At 42.0% G+C, this 19,817-nt stretch overlaps 2 protein-coding genes and 1 long non-coding RNA gene across 12 annotated transcripts in view; 2 read left to right on the forward strand and 1 right to left on the reverse strand.

The window, feature by feature from the left end:
* Window positions 1–17,032, forward strand: CKLF (chemokine like factor). Of its 5 annotated transcripts, none has more exons than XM_015126321.3 (4): window positions 39–216; window positions 5,632–5,790; window positions 10,755–10,850; window positions 13,728–17,032. In XM_015126321.3, the coding sequence occupies exons 1-4, from the start codon at window positions 139–141 to the stop codon at window positions 13,734–13,736; spliced, it is 342 nt and encodes a 113-aa protein (XP_014981807.1). In that variant the 5' UTR covers window positions 39–138; the 3' UTR covers window positions 13,737–17,032. The 5 variants fall into 5 exon arrangements, with proteins under 5 accessions (NP_001252841.1, XP_014981807.1, XP_014981806.1 ...); XM_015126320.3 differs by lacking the exon at window positions 13,728–17,032 and adding an exon at window positions 13,531–13,713; NM_001265912.1 differs by lacking the exons at window positions 5,632–5,790; window positions 13,728–17,032 and adding an exon at window positions 13,531–13,713 and having other exon boundaries at window positions 1–216.
* LOC144337617 (uncharacterized) lies at window positions 8,659–14,203 on the reverse strand. Its single transcript, XR_013410975.1, has 3 exons — window positions 13,430–14,203; window positions 11,233–11,408; window positions 8,659–8,726 (listed from the first exon to the last, which is right to left on the reverse strand). It is a non-coding gene; the product is annotated as an uncharacterized LOC144337617 (long non-coding RNA).
* Window positions 13,728–19,817, forward strand: part of CMTM1 (CKLF like MARVEL transmembrane domain containing 1) — a 14,003-nt gene continuing 7,913 nt past the window's right edge. For 2 of the 6 annotated variants that reach the window (XM_015126329.3, XM_015126331.3), the window contains exons 1-2: window positions 14,076–14,603; window positions 17,869–18,027. In XM_015126329.3, the coding sequence (XP_014981815.2) occupies window positions 14,151–14,603; window positions 17,869–18,027 (612 nt within the window). In that variant the 5' untranslated portion in view covers window positions 14,076–14,150. Of the gene's footprint in view, window positions 14,604–17,868; window positions 18,028–19,817 lie in introns of all 6 variants that reach the window. The other 4 variants (XM_077984087.1, XM_015126330.3, XM_077984088.1 and 1 more) reach the window with 4 other exon arrangements.

Here is a 19,817-nt window from a genome sequence, read left to right on the forward strand (position 1 = left end):
CGGGAAGTCCAGCTGGACGAGAAGTCTAGGAGGGCGGTGCTCCGCCGCGGCGGCCGTTGCTGTAGCTGCGCAGAACCTACTCGGGCAGCGTGCTGAGAAGAGTTGAGGAGAACTGCGGCTGCTCGGTCTGCAGGCGCGATGGCTAACGTGCAGCCGAAAATAAAACATCGCCCCTTCTGCTTCAGTGTGAAAGGACACGTGAAGATGCTGCGGCTGGTGAGGCCCCGCCGCGGAGGGCGGGAGGCTGTTGAAGCTGCTCGGGGGGCGGGAGATGTGGGTATGAAGTGCAAAGCTGAACGCCCTGTTTGCTTTTCAGCCTCGCTTTGATCAAGATTGAAAGGCAAGGCACGGCTTCGTGAGGGAAGAAGGAGAGAGATACGGCACCGTCCTCCCCTTAGGAGGGTTTAGGGACACACATTCATGAAAACCAGAGAGGGCGGGGCGCCGTGGCGCACACCTGTGGTCCCAGCACTTTGGGAGGCCAGGACGGGAGGATCGCTTGACCCCAGGATTTCGAGGCTGCAGTGAACCTTGATCGCACCACTGCACACAAGCCTAGGCGACAGAGAGATCCTGTCTCTTTAAAAACAAAAACAAAAACAAAACAAAACCTTTTTTTTTTAATTAAAAATCCACAGACCAGGTACCCCGGTTACCAGGTGAGACAGCTGCAGTTACACCTCTCAGAAACCCACAAGATTTGAAAGGAAAAAAAAAGCCTCAGGGGTTTTGGGAAGTGTTATGTGGACTTCTATAAGACAGACGTTTGATGTGATTGAGTTCAAGGCTGATACAACCCAGAACCAGGACAAAGAGAGAACTGCTCGTTTCTAGCAGCAGACTTCCTACCGGGAGCACTGCAGTCGCTTCTGAACAGTTTGGAGAAAGTTGATCATTTGGAGAGAAGTGACCTAGCTAGTTAGAGAACTGGAAACTGTCCTAGTTGAAGGAATCTATCCTAGAAACTCATCATTGAAGGAATTCACAGAGAAACCTTAAAGGGAAGGAAAAAATAAATTGTTTTAAGTTTTAAAGAGTTGACATGGGAGAGGCAAAATGGAGATAGTTCAAAGTTACAAGGAAAACATTTCCAATTAATGTGAGGAGGAATCTTATATTGGGAGATCTCCCAAAACTAAATGGCCACTTGGGAAGGCAGTGCGTTCCCAGACAAAAATACCAGGCATAGGTGAGCACTTGGTGAGGATGTTATAAAGGAGACTTAAACTTAAGGTGAGCGGGTTGAACAAAGTGCATATAAGATCCTTCTCACACCAAAAGTCTGTGATTGTGAGAAGTAGCTTTCATATCATGTAAGTTGAGATACATAAGAGATTTAGAAAACAACTCTGGAGTCGAGGGAAGGAGAGATCACTTTTGATTGGGAGTAAATACTCAGGACAAAAGTGACGAGAAGGTCTGGGATCTTGAACACTGAAAAAGGAAACATCTTGAACGCTGAAGGGGGAACCATGTTCTGTGAGAATGGTTAGTTTTTGACATATTAATTTCCTCAGCAAACCATTTGAATACTTACTATGGTCCAAACTCTGGGCTAGGAGCTGGAACAGCAAGGACAAACCAGGACAAAAATCCCTGACTCATAGAGTTCTTCAGTTTAGTTATGAGACAGACACATGAGCAGATAGTTAAGATACGTGATAAGGTGGAGATAGAACACAGAAGTGAGGCGTCTAACCAAGGAGATAGGTGTCAGAAAAAAACTCTTCCTAGAGCAATCTAGGGTTGGATCTAAGAGCCACCTGACTAAAGGCATGGAGGCAAAAAATAGCACAATTGCTGCAGAGAAATATAAGAAGTTGAGTGTTACCTTATTTATTCAAATAATCTGTGTAATGCATGTCATGTGCCAGGCACTGTTCCAGCCTCCTGAAAAATACTAGTGAACAAAAAACAAAGATCCCTGCCCTCGTGGAGTACACATACTGGGATGGGAGGGCAGAGGAGGCAAACACAATAAATTTTAGTATTCTAGAAGGTGGTATGTGCAGTGGAACAAGAGAAAAGTAAAAGCCAGGTAAGGGAGTTTGTAAGGCGGGGCGGGAGTTGCAGAGAAAAGTTGCAATAATGAATAGAATTCTAGGCTTTGTTGAGATGACATCTGATCAAAGATTTGAGTGAGATGAGGGAGTTAGCTATGAGAATACCTGGAACAAGAGTGTTTGAAGCAGAGAAAATCCAGTGCAGTGTGGCCCTATGGTAGGAATGTGCGGGAAGGCATCAAGAAAGAGCAAGAAAACCAGCGTAACTGGACTGGGGTGAGTGAGTGAAGATGAGGAAGGTTTTAAGTAAAGTATATGATCTAACTTGTATTTTTAAAGTATACTAGGCCAGGCCCAGTGGCTCACCCTGTAATCCCCGCACTTTGGGAGGCCAAGGCAGGCAGATCATTTGAAGTTAGGAGTTCTAGCAGCCTGACCAACATGGTGAAACCCCATCTCTACTAAAAATACAAAAAAAATAAAAAATTAGCCAGGCATGGTGGTGTGTGCCTGTAATCTCAGCTACTCGGGAGGCTGAGGCAGGAGAATCACTGGAACCTGGGAGACAGAGGTTGAGGTAAGCCAAAATCACCCCACTGTACTCCAGCCTGGGTGACAGAGTGAGACTCCCTCTCAAAAACAAACAAAAAACAATATAGCTGCTATGTTAACTAGATTGGTAGGGAAGGACAGAAGGGGATTGCTGCAGGGGCAAAGGTAGAACCAAAGAGACCAATTGTAGTAATCTGGGCAAGAGATGATGATGGTGGCTGGTGGTAGCAGAGCAGGTAATAAGAAGTGGTCACATTTGGAATATAATATTTTGAAAGTAGCACCAACAAGATTTGCTGATGAGCCAGATGTGGGGTAAATGAAAGAGGAGTCCAAGACAGCTTCTAAAGTTTTTGGTTTAAGCAACTGGAAGGATGAGTCGCCATCCACTGAGATGAGACAGCCTATTGATGAAGCAAATGTGAAAAGAGGATCAGGAGTTTGATTCATGTGGATAAATTGTGAAGTAAGTCTTTTCTCAGGAAGTAGACAGGAGCCAAATTGTGGAAGATCTTGAAAACATGGTGAGAAGCAGGCTCTATTCTAAAGACCCTGGAGAGCCATTGAAGAATTTTAAATAGATGAAGAAATGCATAAACAAACCTGCATGTTAGAAATTTCGTCATGATAGTTCATGGAAAAGATGCTGACGGCAGTAGCTGTAAGGATGAAGAGGAGGGAGTGCCCAAAATGTTTAGGCATTAAGTGAGCAGGACCTGATTATTGATCAGTTGGGGAATGGGTAAGGACAGTGATCTTAGGTTCCTGGCATGGGTGATAAGGTAGTTTGTGGTACCACCAGTTGAGGCTGTGAATCCAGGAGGAAGGGGCAGGATTTCAGCTTTAGACATGGTGAACTGAGATTCCTGTAGGTTATCCAGATAGGGATTCTAAATGGCTACTTAGGTGTGAAATGTGGGGGCTGGACCTGGGTTAAAGACCCAGACTCATTGAGTGGAATGAGAATGACAGCATTTTACAGGGGTGAATAAAATGAGAGGAACCCACCAAGAGAGAACAGTAGCAGAGGTTTAAAATCTCGGAGAAGTGACACGGGAGCCAAAAGAAAACAGTAGTAGGGGAAGGACAGCCAATGGCAATAACGTCATAGGGGTTCACTAGGATAAGGAATGAAAAGTGTTCATTATAAAACAGCACCTCAAAGTACTGGAAAAAGAAAAAAACATTCATTAAATTTAGTATTTCTGAAATCACTGATATTAGCAAAGGCAATATCCATAGAGTGGTAATGTCTGAGATACTATTAGTGAGATATTTAAAAGATAACTGGAAACAAAGGCCAGGAGCTTAGGAAAGATGTAAGAACTGTAAATATAAATCACAGGAGAACCCAGTTTGACAGAAACCATAGAAAGGTTTAAGGAAATGGAATAATCACCAGTGCAAATTACCATGATACAAAAAGGTTACAGAGGATAGGGACTGAAAAAGTGACCCTTCATTTCATAATCTGTGGGCTGAAGGCCTTGGTCCAGTAGAGTAATTGGAGCAGTTTGAGATGATGTGTTGCTAATAGTAATTATATTAATTATAAAGAATGAAGTTACATAGTAACTAGTTATTAGTAATCAAACTGACCAATTTAGAAGTTTAAAAGAAGGGCATATTTATGCTAATAAAGTAATTGGAAGAATTATGAATAAGTAACCTATATGGACTTAAAGTTAAAATGAGTATGTATATGTTACCAGCTGACAGGATATTTTAAAAGTCGAGCCAGGGAAGACTCTTAACCAAACCATTTACCAACAGCACAGAGCTTTGGAGAGAACTTTATTTCCCAAGAACATTGACAGAACTCCCCTGGGACCCACCAGCTTAATTTTTTTTTCACTTAACATTGCCGTGTTCTGTATCTTCATTTGGAAATGAAGAAATTTCAGAGTTGTTTTTTTTGTTTGTTTTTTGTTTTTTGTTTTCCACTTAAAATAGCATAGATTCTGATTGCATTGTTTAGGTAGAAGTGTATAAAAAGTGGTACTTTGATAATAAAGCTGTTAAACATCAGAATTATTTTTCTCTGACAATTTTTTTTGTTTTTGTTTTTGAGACAGGGTCTGGCTCTGTCACCCAGGCTGGATGAAGTGCAGTGGTGTGATCTCAGCTCACTGCAACCCCCGCATCCTGGGTTCAAGCAATTCTCCTGCCTCAGCCACCTGAGTAGCTGGGATTACAGGCGCCTGCTACCACACCTGGATAATTTTTGTATTTTTAGTAGAGACAAGGTTTCACTATGTTGGCCAGGCTGGTCTCAAACTCCTGACTTCAGGCGATCCGCTTGCCTTGGCCTCCCAAAGTGCTGGGATTATAGGCATGAGCCACCGCCCCTGCCCTGACAATTTGTTTTGAACTTTGCTCCTCAGTATTTTTCTGGCAACATTCTAAGTTTAAATCTGACAGTAGACTCCAGATTGTTAAGAATTAAGGAGTGATAAATGGATGGTAAGAAATTATAGACAGCCAGTATACAGACTTTTTGAGGAAGCATAACAACAATAGAAAACAAAACAAGGGTTTCTGTGGAGAGCAGGATAAAAGGAAAGAGTATGTGTGTATATATTTTTAAAGAAGACAACTGAGATGTTTCTAGGATGATGAGAAAAGGAGCTAGCAGAGGATGGATTGAAAGTACAAGAGGGAATGGAGGTATTTGGTGGAAAAAGATCAAGAGAACTGATGTGGGAAGTGATGGTGTCAGAAGCACAAGAGGAATAATTAATTAGACTTAAAATAGAGAGGAATACTCAGTCCTCTAAAAGACAAAGAGAAGTCAATATCCATACACTCTAGCCATGGCTGTTTTATATGTGTGTGTGTATGGCAGAAACCCCAGTATCTGGTTATTTTTGTTTATTTGGAGATGAGGTCTCATTATGTTGCCCAGGCTGGTCTTGAACTCCTAGCCTCAAGCGATCCTCCTACCTCAGCCTCCCAGAATGCTGGGATTACAGGCATGACCCACTGTGCCCAGCCTATTATTTTAGAAATTATCATTTTTACAGTTTAAATTTGTATTCAGTTGTCACTGAATAAATCATGGGTTTTTTTCTTCTAGGCACTAACTGTGACATCTATGACCTTGTTTATCATCGCACAAGCCCCTGAACCATATATTGTTATCACTGGATTTGAAGTCACCGTTATTTTGTTTTTCATACTTTTATATATACTCAGACTTGATCGACTAATGAAGTGGTTATTTTGGCCTTTGCTTGTAAGTGTTCAGTTTCATCCTTAAATTTTACTTTTTCCTACCATAATGAGATATTTTAATGAACTCTGTTTTTTGTTTCTCTTAAACCCTTAAGGTAATCTCTGATAGGCTTAGGAAGGAGGAGCCCTACCCATTGCTAGTGTGCCCTGTATTGCCTTGTGAGAGGGTCTTAAGGATGCAGGGCAGCCACAGAGCATACCTTCTCTGTGCACATCTATCAGTAGATTCAGCTGACACTTCTGTTAGAATTCGCTTGGATACATCTTCTAAAGAAATTTAAATTTAGGACCATGTTAATAAAATTATAGTGCTTTCTTAATCTTTATTACCAATTTGAATGCATGTTAATATGGCCTCAAAATTGGGATAGAGATGGAAACAGATACACAAGTGTCTATCCTTGCACATCCTTGGTCACTAAATGGAAAATCAAACTAATTGAAGAAGCTAATGTACAATGTTATCTCACTTGAAAATATCTGTAGTTATTAGTAAATAATGTTAGCACCTCTTATATTTCATAGTATATAGACTGCAACCTGCCATACTCATATCATTAGGAATAACTGCCCAGTGGAATGCCCAGATGGTTCTGAAAACTGTCAAATTGGACAGATTAAAGTTATTCGTTAAGATGTATGCAGCCCCTCAGACTGGACTAGAAGCTGATGCTAAGAAAAACTGAGTGACTTCTCCTCTGTCCTCTTGCAAGTCTCATCCCCAGCATCCTGTCTCCGTAGATCTCCCTCCTGAACCCTCCTGCTGCCCTTCTCCTCTTTGGCTGTACTAATTGCTGCCATGTCTTCCTCGGCTGCACTGGTCTCATCCTCTTGGATGCCACAGTGCTAATATCCAAGCTGATAATTCGTATTAACAAGAAGAGACTTCAGAGTTATTCTTAAACCACAAGCATGCCTTTAAATGATACCTTCTGGAACCAACTTCAAGGCCAGTGGCAAGCATTTCAGGCAAATCATAAACTTTTTAAAAGTCCTAAAAGGGAAAAGCTGGGAAGTAGGATATTCATAGCACCTCTCAAAACTATTTGATCTACACTTCAGGGCTGGACTTGGTTGGAGGGAGGTCTAGGAAAAGAGATTGCAAAGTCTTCCTCAGTTGGACCTCATTTAGTGGCAGAAAGGGTTAAACTAAGTTGTTCTAAAGATTTCTTCAAGAAGATAATGAACACTGGTCCACATCCTCTTTGTCTTGCATAGTTGCTCTTCACACTCTGCTTCTCTAGAGTTTAATAAAACTAACACATTTTAGCCTTTCTTTTTCTCCAAACATAATTCCTTGGAGTTTCTTACATGTCCCAGTAATAAACCTAGAGCCGGGAGTGTAACAGAATAGACTGAGAGAGAGTAGCTTATATGTAGCACACTAAAAGGAATAGTCCCCGGCCGGGCGTGGTGGCTCAAGCCTGTAATCCCAGCACTTTGGGAGGCCGAGACGGGCAGATCACGAGGTCAGGAGATCAAGACCATCCTGGCTAACATGGTGAAACCCCGTCTCTACTAAAAAAAAAAAAAAAAAATACAAAAAACTAGCCGGGTGAGGTGGCGGGCGCCTGTAGTACCAGCTACTCGGGAGGCTGAGGCAGGAGAATGGCGTAAACCCAGGAGGCGGAGCTTGCAGTGAGCTGAGATCCAGCCACTGCACTCCAGCCTGGGCGACAGAGCAAGACTCCGTCCCAAAAAAAAAAAAAAAAAAATAGTCCCCAAACCTCTAAGGATCAAACTTTACTGATATTTTATCTCTTAGAAATGGGGTGTTATATGGGTAACTAAGTTTTTGCCCCATTACGAAACCCAGAATCCTTTCTGATCTTTATCTAATGAAATTATTTATTCAGTAAATGTTAAGTATTTGCTAATCCTAGATTCTGTAATTGGTTCTTTGGTAAGACAAAACAAAAATCTTGTATCTCAGAAACTTTAAATGCACCCAGAAAGCAACACAGAATAGGTGCTGTGATAGATATACACCTAGGATGGCATGGATGCAACCCAGCAAGGGAAAGGGACCAGATCACAATAGGCTGTGAAGAAAAATTGCCCAAACTGAGGGCTGAAGGATGAAACGTAGTTAGCAGATGACTGAGACAGGGAAGGGAAAGTGCTTTTCTGCTAGAAAAGCAGCAGCATATCTGAGGGTCTAGGTGGAGAAAAAGCATGACCCTTCAGGACCTGCAGGTGTATCTGAATGGTTGGGTATTAAGTTGTGAACAAGAGCCGGGACAAGAGTGAGGTTTGAGACAATGGGGTCAGGGCATACAAGGGTTTATGTGCTCTGGACTTTAACCCAAAGCCTAATGGGAGTTTTTGGGGGTTTTTAAGTAGGAGAGTGGCATGATCAGATGATCAGCCTCCATATCTTGAGAGGATACTGACAGAGGAAGAATATGTTTAAGGAAGGGTGCAGGAGAGCAGTATGTAATGAGTTTAGCTTGATAAATACAGATTTTAGTTACTTATGCGATATTCATATGGAGATGTTCAGAAATGGTGTGAAACTTAAGAGGAGCTAGAGCCACACTTTAGGAGTCACCTTGTGATGTTAACTGAGCTCGGACTGGCCAAAATGGCTCAGAAAGAGCGTAGAGAGAGCTGAAGGTAAAACTGGGAAACGCCAACATATGAGATGAGATGTGGCCAGAAAAGTCTCTCTGTCTCCCCCGCCACCCCGGTGACCTTTTCCAGAGGAGTTTGCCTCCAGTGGGCAAGTGACAGGAAAGTTGTGGGACTGAGCAGGGAAGGAAAGAGACAACTAGAGGGGTCATCCCTGAGTTGAGGAAATATGGCCAGGGACAAATAAAAGTAATGAATAGAGTGAGGCCCCTGCAGAGTGGAATTGGAGCCAGAGCACAGGTGGAGAAGTTGCCTGGGGCTCTTACCTAAAGTGTAGGACACAGAGATGGCTGACTTCCAATTCATCTGTAGGTGGGGAAAAGGTAAGTTGTTAGTACTTCCATCTGCTAGCCACTGCCTTTGCTAACTAGGAGAGGGCTTGGTCATCTCCACTCAAATTGTCCCAAAGTTGTTGTCCCTGATACAGTCTGCAGAGCAGGCCTTCTCTGATTGTTCCCCCCAAGAGCCCCAAATGACAGAAAACAGAAAAAAATGAGTCAACCCATGGCTTTGAGGTGGTATCTAAGCATAGGCTCGGAATTCCTTTGAAATCCCTATTTTTGTAATTAAGTTTACATTCTACTCTGTGGCATATAGATGTTTCATTTTTAATATAAAAGAAATGGTCTAAATTACTCTTGAGGATCATTGGTGTTCCAGGGCAGGCATATCCTTTTTTTTCCCCCTGCGGTTCTCTGCCCTCCCTAGAACACTGCTTTGATCCAAAGCCATCTATAAACACTTGCCCAGATTGCTCACAGGAGGCAGGCTGCCTGTCTGAAGCAGGAGTATGGTCTGTTGCCTTTTGAAGCAGAGCAAAAAATCCAACACAAAAGAGAGTTAACCTAGAATAGTTGTCTCAGTGTCTCCTACAAATGAGAACTTTTTTCTTCCTAAGTATATCTGATCTTGCCCTGCCCCCATTGAACCTCTTCCTACTTTCTTCCTAATTGCTTTTCTAAATTACCAGAGTTTTGCAGTTTGCTATTTGTGTTATTCCTTCCCGCCTGTGGTTATCTGCAAACCATACATAAGCCTTTCTCAGCTAAACAGTTTACCTTTCCCACACTACACATCCATTTTAAAAATGTAAAATTGCACTTCTTGACATCACAGTTAAGAATGAAACTAATTTTTACTTTGTGAAAGTATTAAGCGAATGAGCTGTATCATCAGCAATAATAGCATAATTGGTCATCCATTGCTAGAGATGTCTGTGGGGATTTCCTGAAAATTACCACTTTCTCTTAAGTGTGTGCTATTTTAAGTTTTATTAATTGCCTTTTTTTTTTTTTGAGACTGAGTCTCAGAGTCTCGCTCTGTCACCCAGGCTGGAATGCAGTGGTGCAATCTCAGCTCACTGCAATCTCCATCTCCTGGCTTCAAGCAATTCTCCTGCCTCAGCCTCCCAAGTAGCTGGGACCACAGGCGCCCACCACCATGCCTGGCTAATTTTTGTATTTTTTAATAAAGACAGAGTTTCACCATGTTGGTTAGACTGGCCTTGAACTCCTGACCTCAGATGATCCAACCGCCTCAGCCTCCCAAAGTGTTGGGATTACAGACATGAGCCACAGCGCCCAGCATTAATTGCATTTTAGTAACTTAAAGTTTGATATACAATGTAGACTACTCTGCATTTTCTTATGTTATTAAAAATGAGCGGTTTTACTTCCCATGGCACCCCTTCTCCCTTAAACTTTCTACATAATACATCATCTACTTTATTTCCTAATCAGATGAATTTTCCCTCCAACTACATTTATGTTAAGTAAAAAAGAAAGAAAAAGCTTTTTAAGTAAGATTGGCATATTACAGGTAAAAGAAAACCACTAGGTGTCATTATAGACCAGATACTATCTAGGTATCATTTTACTGTGACATTTTGGTTTCCTGAAAGTTATGTGCTAAATGAATTTAATAAAATGAAACTTTCAAAATATTTAGGAAGCTGACTCCTTTTGTTGAAACAGAGTCTCACTCTGTTGCCCAGGCTGTAGTGCAATGGCATGATCTCAGTTCACTGCAACTTCTACCTCCCGGGTTTAAGCAATTTTTGTGCCTCAGCCTCCCGAGTAGCTGGGATTACAGGCATGTACCACCATGCCCGGCTAATTTTTGCTTTTTTAGTAGAGACGGGGTTTCACCATGTTGGCCAGGCTGGTCTCAAACTCCAGGCTTCAGGTGATCTGTCCGCCTCCCAAAGTGCTGGGATTACAGGCGGGAGCCAGTGCATTCGGCCTGGTGACTTTTGTTTTGTTTTGTTTTGTTTTGTTTTGTTTAGCATTGCTTGGTAGTCTTCATGTAATACTCAGCTTTATTGTGTGTTTTTAGGATATTATCAACTCAATGGTAACAACAGTATTCATGCTCATCGTATCTGTGTTGGCTCTGATACCAGAAACCACACCATTGACAGTTGGTGGAGGGGTAAGTGGAAGTCTTTCTGCTTTCTTTCTTCAGGTTTTATCAGAATGCAAATTTACTTGGAAAACAGATGTAAGAATAGAAAGCTATACTGTATTCATCCTTGAGATTCTTAGGCCAATATACAGTGCCTAGTGGCTCAATATTTTTGTCTGAATGCTTGCCCTGATTAACGTGAAGGAGTATGATTTTATACTAGAAGCAGAATTAACCCAATAAAGAGGTTCCTACAGATTTCTTATAGGTACGTAGGGCTAGACTAGACCAACAAAAGCTACTGGAATCAGTTACAGCACTTAGCTCTGAGAAACCTGATACCAAGCAAAACAAAACAAAAAGATGGATGAGTTTCATAGCTCTCCCTTTTATAGAAAAGGATACATACCACTTGTTAAGATGAGAGAGTGTTTTGAGCTCAGTTATTTCTTGTTCAGATCCTTCAGATAGAATATAATAGATGATGTCCTTACAGTAAGGGAACATTGGCAGGGCACCTTGCAACTAAAGGATCATTTTGAACACTGCTTGAAGAGAAGCAGATCCATTCCATCAGACTTCATCCTAGAAAGCAAGCCAGAAAATGACTCAGGTAATTTAGTTATAGTTCTATCTGATATTCTTCTGAGATTTCTCATACAAGGTTCAACATCACTTAGCTTTTCTAGGTTCTGACCTAAAGAAGTGAATTAGAAAGTTCTTAAATAAATCTTCTTACTTCCATGTTCTTTCATAGTATGAGTCACTTAGGAGAGTTCTCAGCCATATATGTCAGAACCCATGATTTTCATCTCCCTTAGGCCCTGAGCAACTTCATGAGGAGTCAGAATTATTCTAGAAATGAGATAGCTCTGTGTCAACTTCCCCCAGTTGTTTTTGAAGATAATACACATCTTTCTACTATGAAGGAGGAGGGACCAGGCATAGGATTTACTTTCATTCACTTTTTTACTCGTTCATTAATTTACTCATTTCTTAAGTGTACTTTGGCAGGGGCTGACAAAATATAGAGTTGTGCTGTTCAGTATAGTAACCATAGTTGCTAGGCAATGGGGCTACTGAGCACTGGAAATGTGGCTAGTCTAGTCTGAATCAAGATCAGCTGTAAGCATAAAAATACACATTGAATTTCAAAGATTCATTACCCCCAACAAGGATTGTAGAATATTTTGTTAATAACTTTGTTGATTACATGTTAAATGATAATATTTTAGATATACTGAGCTAAATATATTAAAATCTATGACTTTTCTTTCTTTTTTTTTTTTTTGAGACGGAGTCTAGCTCTGTCACCCAGGCTGGATGGAGTGCAGTGGCGCCATCTCGGCTCACTGCAAGCTCCGCCTCCCGGATTCACACCATTCTACCTCAGCCTCCCGACTAGCTGGGACTACAGGCGCCCGCCACCATGCTGGCTAATTTTTTGTATTTTTAGTAGATACGGAGTTTCACTGTGTTAACCAGGATGGTCTCGATCTTCTGACCTTGTGATCTGCCCACCTCGGCCTCCCAAAGTGCTGGGATTACAGGTGGGAGCCACCACGCCTGGCTGACTTATTTTTTTCTTTATGTTGATAATGTGGCTGTTAAAAAATCTTTAATTATGTGGCTATGTTACATTGGTGACTCACATTATGCTGCTTTCAGACAGCACTGACTAGAGTGTGAGCCCTGTCCTCAAGTTGCTCAGAACCTAACACAGGAGACACAAGTGGAAACCGCTGTATATAAGTTGTTGACAGGGAGCTGCAGAGGGCAGAAAAGAGGAAACTACCTCTCTGGCAGTGGAATTGCTGTTTGCTGAGAATAAAGGAGAAAAAAAGAGAAGAGTTTCCAGGTAGAGGAGCCAATAGTGTACAGAGTGCTAGTCATGAAAAGATTGGTAGGAGGTATTCAGTGTGGTCAGAACCTAGGAGGCAGTGGCTTGAGACTCTAGGTGGAAAAGGAGACTGTGAGAGCCATGTCTGGAGCCAGGAAACCAAACTGCCTGACCACTGGATGAAGCTGACCAAACAGCATGCAAGGAATGGCATCCCCCTCCCCAACCGGGCACCAGCTCTCAGATAGCCATCAGAGAGTCTGAAGGTCCCCACGTGTTCTTGTTTATTGCTTTTATCTCAATTTTACTTTCTTAAGGCCCATTTAGAATCTTACCCCTTAAGCAGATGTAACCTAGCCTTTGAGAGTTCACTTTGGATCATCTTATTAAACTGATTAAAACATCATTCAGTTTTCTGGAGCTGCAGTCCCCATGATTTAATACTGAGCTGGTGTTAACTTTGACCTTTTCTTCTATAGAGTTTGTCAGTAGAGAAGTCAAAGAGTTGAACACTGAGGTTAGAAATATTGATAACTAAATATCCTCAGTAGGGCTTAAAAGAATACATGCAAGAGCAGGTCAAGAGATAAAAGCAAACAAATGAATTTCAGAGCCCACACTGCTTCATTATTTTTCTGCTCCCTTAAATTATCTTTTCTCTTTCTATAGGCAAGTATTTAGAAAACTTAGCAATGAAGAGAATAAGATGATCTCTGAAGTCTCTCCATGTTAGTATTAGGTGAAGCACAGGGAGCAATCCGAGTACCCTAGCAAGAGAGGAATCTGGTGGGCAGACCACTTAAAACTTGTGTGAACGACAGGAGTGGGGACCATGGTTAGGGCAGTGATGCGTGTCTTTCTTTCCAGGTGTTTGCACTTGTGACAGCAGTGTGCTGTCTTGCCGACGGAGCCCTTATTTACCGGAAGCTTCTGTTCAATCCCAGCGGTCCTTACCAGAAAAAGCCTGTGCATGAAAGAAAAGTAGTTTTGTAATTTTATATTACTTTTTAGTTTGATACTAAGTATTAAACATATTTCTGTATTCTTCCACATATTTTCTGCAGTTATTTTAACTCAGTATAGGAGCTGGAGGAAGAGATTTCCCAACTCTGCGCCCGGCTTAGAGCACTACTGTAACTTCCAAGAGAGCGCTGGGAGCAGCGGGATCAGGTTTTCCGGCTCCCCGGCCTGGGTGGCAGGGAAGAATGTGCCGGGATCCACCTCAGGGATCTTTGACTCTCTTTACCGCCTGGCTGGCTAGCAGCTCCGAGGGGTGGAGTTACAGAGATTTTGAGTTCTCAGGCTAGACGGTGGCATTGCACCCCCTGTGGCAATGAGGTGGCTGAAAGGCTGGGCTTGTCGGTGGGGCAGCGGGTGCTCGCGCCGGAGGGGTTGCCAACAGCCGTTGGGACGCGACACTGGTTCCCAGGGGAGAGCCAGCCGCTGCTGCGGCCCTGGTTCGGACGGCCAGGCCCTAGGGACCCACCATGGATCCTGGAGACGCCAAACCTGGGCCGCCCGAGGCACCTTCAGGGAACCTGAAACAACCAAAGACTGCCACAGCCCTGCCAAGTAGCGGCAGCGTAGTGAGTTCTGTACCCAAGGCACAGCGCAACGCCTCAGCGAAGACCGCATCCGGGAAGCACCCTGCAGCCTCAGTTCGCACTGCGAAGTCCGCAGCCACCGCACGTCCCCAAGGAAGTGAGGGCACCGCACCCTCAAAGAAAGCCACCACACGCCCACCCCCAACGCCCACACTCCCACCCCCAACACCCACACTCCCACCCCCAACGCCCTCTGCACACACTGAATCCAAACTCTTAAATGAGACGGCGATCAAAGAGCGTGCGGAGGGCCGAGCCAAAGTCCCGTGCGAATTCAGGGACAGCCTCAAGCGTTTTTCCTTCTCGCCCACTGGAGTATTGAAGATCCTGAGAATGGTGAGCAGAGAGCTGGTGAGATCTAGCTGGGGGATGTGGCCGGCAGTGGCCTCGGGGAAATGCCCAGGGGGTGCCAGCTCCAGAAAGCTTCCATAATTTACTTTGCCACTCACCTTTGTTTTGCTTCACCTTTCCTCCCCACCGCCCCTTGCTCCCCACACACTAAACCGTTCCTACTAAGCTTGCCTCTTTTTTCCCCCTATTTTTTTTTCTTTTCTTTATTATACTTTAAGTTCTAGGGTACACGTGCAGAACGTGCAGTTTTGTTACATAGGTATACACATGGCATTGTGGTTTGCTGCACCCATCAACCCGTCACCTACATGAGGTATTTCTCCTAATGCTATCCCTCCCCTAGTCCCCCACTCCCTACAGGCCCTGGTGTGTGATGTTCCCCTCCTGTGTCCATGTGTTCAACTCCCACTTATGAGTGAGAACATGCAATGTTTGGTTTTCTGTTCTTGCGTTAGTTTGCTGAGAATGATGGTTTCCAGCTTCATCCATGTCCCTGCAAAGGACATGAACTCATCCTTTTTTATGGCTGCATAGTATTCCATGGTGTATATGTGCCACATTTTCTTTATCCAGTCTATCATTGATGGACATTTGGGTTGGTTCGGTTTCCTCTCACAAAGGAAATTAGGGAAGCAATGAAGATAATAGGAATTTATAAGTTAGGAAACAAAAATAATAGAATCAATCAATACAAGAGCTGTCATTTGAAAGTCCTATTAAATTGATAAACCATTGGCCAACCAAGAAAAAAAGGGGGAAGAAAGGACATATATTTAAAATTAGAAACCAGAAGGGGAAAAAAATCATAAACATCAGTGAAACTGAAAGGATCTACAGGAGTACCTTGCAAAACAGATGTGAATAATTGGATGAAATAGTTGATTTTCTAGAAGAATGTAAATTACCAAAACTGATCCCAGAATAAGGAAAAATCTAAACAGGGCAGTATAAACATAGAAGAAAATGAGAATTTTACCAAATGAGTATCTTTCAAAAATGTATCAGGCCCAGACCCTTTTACAAGTTAACTCTTTCAAGCCTTCATGGGATATAATTCTGACACTACTATAACTTTGTCAAAGAATAGAGAAAGAAGAATTACTTCTGAACTATCTTTACACATTCAGTATAATACTGATAGGAAAACTTGACGGAGTTCAGAAAAAGAAAACAAAGTAGAGATCTCACTTGCATCAGAACAAAACATCAATGTATTAGCAGATAATATTCATCAGTACTTTTTGAAAATACAATACCACAAGAAAGAAACAGGATGATTCAACATTAAGACTCTATTAAAATAATTAACTATATTATAAGTAAAAGGGAAAATGAGATTATATCTATCACATTATAAAAAATTAGAAGATTATGTCACAGAACATGTGACAAAATTCAACATTTGTCCCTGATTGCCAAGAATGGAGATCAGTAAGACAGGAGTATATAAATATTCCATTGACATTGTAAAAATAAACATTTCAAACTAAGAGTCAACATATTTAAACATCAGAAGTATTATTTATTAAGTGAGGGGAAAAATGATGCCTACTACACCATAAGTCAATTTTTTCTGAAACCACTAGTCATAATTAGGAAGGGGAAATACTATTTGAAAAGAGGTGGCCAGGCGCAGTGGCTCACATCTGTAATCCCAGCCCTTTGGGAGGCCAAGATGGGCAGATCACCTCAGTCAGGAATTCAAGACCAGCCTGGCCAATATGGTGAAACCCCATCTCTACTAAAAATACAAAAATTAGCCAGGCTTGGTGGAGCTCACCTGTAGTCCCAGCTACTCAGGAGGCTGCGGCAGGAGAATCCTTCCAACCCAGGAGGCAGAGGTTGCAGTGAGCTGAGATCATGCCACTGCACTCCAGCCTGGGCGAAAGAGCAAAACTGTCTCAAAAAAAACAAAAAGAGGTAAAATATATCCTTTCTTTCAGCTAATATGATTGTATATCTAGAAGAACCCAAATCAACTGGAAACAATTTAGAGCCAGATAATTTAGTTAGGTGAGTCATTATTGTGTTAATAAATAAAAGCTTTCCTAGACAAATAACCACTTAAAATAAGAAAATATTTCAGCCGGGTGCGGTGGCTCACGCCTGTAATCCCAGCACTTTGGGAGGCCGAGGGAGGCAGATCACAAGGTCAGGAGATCGAGACCATCCTGGCCAACATGGTGAAACCCTGCCTTTACTAAAAATACAAAAATTAGCCGGGTGTAGTGGCACATGCCTGTAATCCCAGCTACTCGGGAGGCTGAGGCAGGAGAATCGCTTGAACCTGGGAGGCGGAGGCTGCAGTGAGCTGAGATTGCGCCACCGCACTCCAGCCTGGTGATAGAGCAGGACTCCGTCTCAAAAAAAAAAAGAAAAAAGGAAAATATTTCTCTTTACAACAGTAATCAAAATGATCAAATATCTAAAAATAAGTGAAATGTGATATACATACAGGAAAAAAACTTTAAAACTCTCAGAGATATTTTTTGAAAACCACTAAAATGACTGGAAAGACATACTTTGTTCTTGAGAATAACTAAATTCTGTAATTTTTCCAAATTATAAGTGAGTATTTCATTTAGAAATCCCAACTCAAATGCCAGCAGGCTTAGTCTGGGGAACTTGACCAACACAAACATGGCAGACATAAACAGTCTGAGAATTAGTAATAAGAGGAAGACTGGGCCAAACAATAACTCTGTATAGAGTGAATTGTCTATAACTTAGAGTACTAGAGAAGGAAGCAGCAATTCAATGGAAGAGAACAGTCTCAAGAGACCAAACTACATCTGAGAATTTAGTATACGATAAAGGTTGGATTGATCTGAAATCAGATCAGTGGGGATAATACTGGCATTTGCCAATAAATGATGTTGAGATAATCAGCAGCTGTTTGGAAAGAAAGAAAACGAAGGCTCTTCTACCAAAATCAATGTATATGTACTTTACCAGTATATATGCAGACTTCTTTCTAGTATGAAATATAAACTGCTAATAGTGGTTACTTTTAAGGAGAGAGACTAAGGTTGGGTTGGGGGAAGATAAATAAATTGATTTTTTTTATCCTTCTATACTATGTGCTTTTATTATTTTCATGTATTTCATTTCTTCAAAATATAAGAAATGTTAAAAATGTATGTGCAAAGCAGTATAGGCCACTGTACTGTAATATAATCATATTTATATACTGACAATGTAGATTTTTTTAAATCATGCATTAAAACAAATCCTGTTTCTTTTATTGCAGAGTCTTATCATAGGAGCATTAGCTTGTTTCATCATTGCCCAAGCCAATGAGTCATTTATAACAATCACAATTCTGGAAATCTTCATCGTCCTTTTTTTTATTCTAATATATATGCTAACCCTTCACCACTTGCTGACCTATTTACATTGGCCCTTACTTGTAAGTGTTCATTTTTACAATTCTTCAAATCCAAGCTTTGCCCTCAGCCCCAGAGTAAGGGCTCTCCTTAAGTGAAAACAACAGAGCTATCTCTCTAGACAAGGACATAGCTGAGCTGTGACAGTTAGGGTGTTGCCCTGGTCCAGAAAGATTCCTTGGACCCTTGTGCCTGCAGGACAGCCAACACACCCCTGCTCCAGCCCTGAGTGTAAAACCCCTCATTATGGCACTAGACACATGGTACTTTTCAGCTTGTCCTAAAAAAAAAAAAAAAAAAAATGTACTTAGTACATAAAGTAGGTAAGCACATTTCTCACCCATTGCTTGTGAAACAGTGCATGCTTCTACTTTGCAGAGAGCACTCTGATTATAAACATTCTCCCCAAAAGCAAAAGTTGATATGATGGCATTGTAGAAAATTGCCGTGCATACCCTTAAAGATTGTACAGTCAACCTGTGTGTGTGTGTTAAGGTCCCCATCACAAAGAGGTGCCGGACTATCCAGAAAAAGACATTACAGAGCCTTCTTTAATAGCTTTTCCCAGACTTCCACATTCTTTTGAACAATTGCTAAAGCTAATCCCTCAGGTCTCAGACTAGAGAGGCAGTATGGTTTTGTCCAGAGACAGCCATGGGCCTGGATTCTGGCCCTGCCACCTTACTAGCCATGTAACCTTTAGCCTCAGTTTCCCCATTTAAGAAATACGGAGAAGGAAAAGTGTGATAATAACTACCTCATAGGGTTCCTGAAACATTTAAATGTGTGCAAAGCCAATAACATAGTATGTGACACAAAGTAAACATTCTAATGTCCAAAAAGAACAGCCACCCATCAGACCCATCAGATAGCTGGGTGGCATTTGCCATTCTGTCTTGCGCTGTGAGCGATCCTAATTCAGAGCTTGGGCCTCTTCCACATCCCACTTCCTTATAGAACATTTTTCTAACCTTAAAGTCAGAATGTTCCTTTTGAGCTAAAAGTCAAATATTGTCTTCAAATCTCTGAGAGATTTTCTGCAAAGGCTGCTGAGCTCTCTCTGTCCCACAGAATGCCGAGTACAGGAAGCAGACAAAGCAAATATGAGCAACTTTGATTGAACATGTGGAAGACCCTTTTAGTTATGGAGAGGTTTCTCAGGGGAAACTCAAATCTCTGTCCATGGAAATTTTCAAGAAGGGAAGGTAAAGTAACCATTTTTGAGCATATACCATGTGCCAGACACTTTTTCATGTTACCTTATTTAATCCTCACAACAACCCAGTGAGGTTATGGTCATCCCTCACCCCCCATTTAACAGATGAGAAAATTGGATTAAAGACATTCAGTTGTCCATGGCCATATGTAGGTGCCAGAAACTCAGATATGCACCCAGGTCTGTCTGACTCTAAAGCCCAGACTCTCTCCAGACTTTACAAACTATTATCTTGTGATGGTTTTCTATCTCCATTCTCCATTAAGGTAAGAAACTCAGTGAAACTACGACTCTATGTCATCCTCAGATTCTCTACATTTTTTCTCTGTATCTTGTTTCCTCATGATTTTCTTAAAATAAGCACCAAAGGTGAATTGGTTATCCTGGTGGGTATACACAGGCCCTTGGGGGTGGGTGACTGATGGCTCCACAGCACCATCAGCTATGGTCAGGAGGACCAGAGCCCTCTGAGAAATGGACTCACGCAGGCTGGGTCCACACATAAAGCTGGAGAGGGCCAGGAGATGTCATATTTTGCTGTAGGGTCCAGCGGTAATGCCCAAGAAGTATCCCAGACAGAGGTAAGAACTAGGATCA

This window comes from Macaca mulatta, chromosome 20, assembly GCF_049350105.2.
Source record: "Macaca mulatta isolate MMU2019108-1 chromosome 20, T2T-MMU8v2.0, whole genome shotgun sequence".
In the NCBI taxonomy this organism is placed as follows: Eukaryota; Metazoa; Chordata; class Mammalia; order Primates; family Cercopithecidae; genus Macaca; species Macaca mulatta.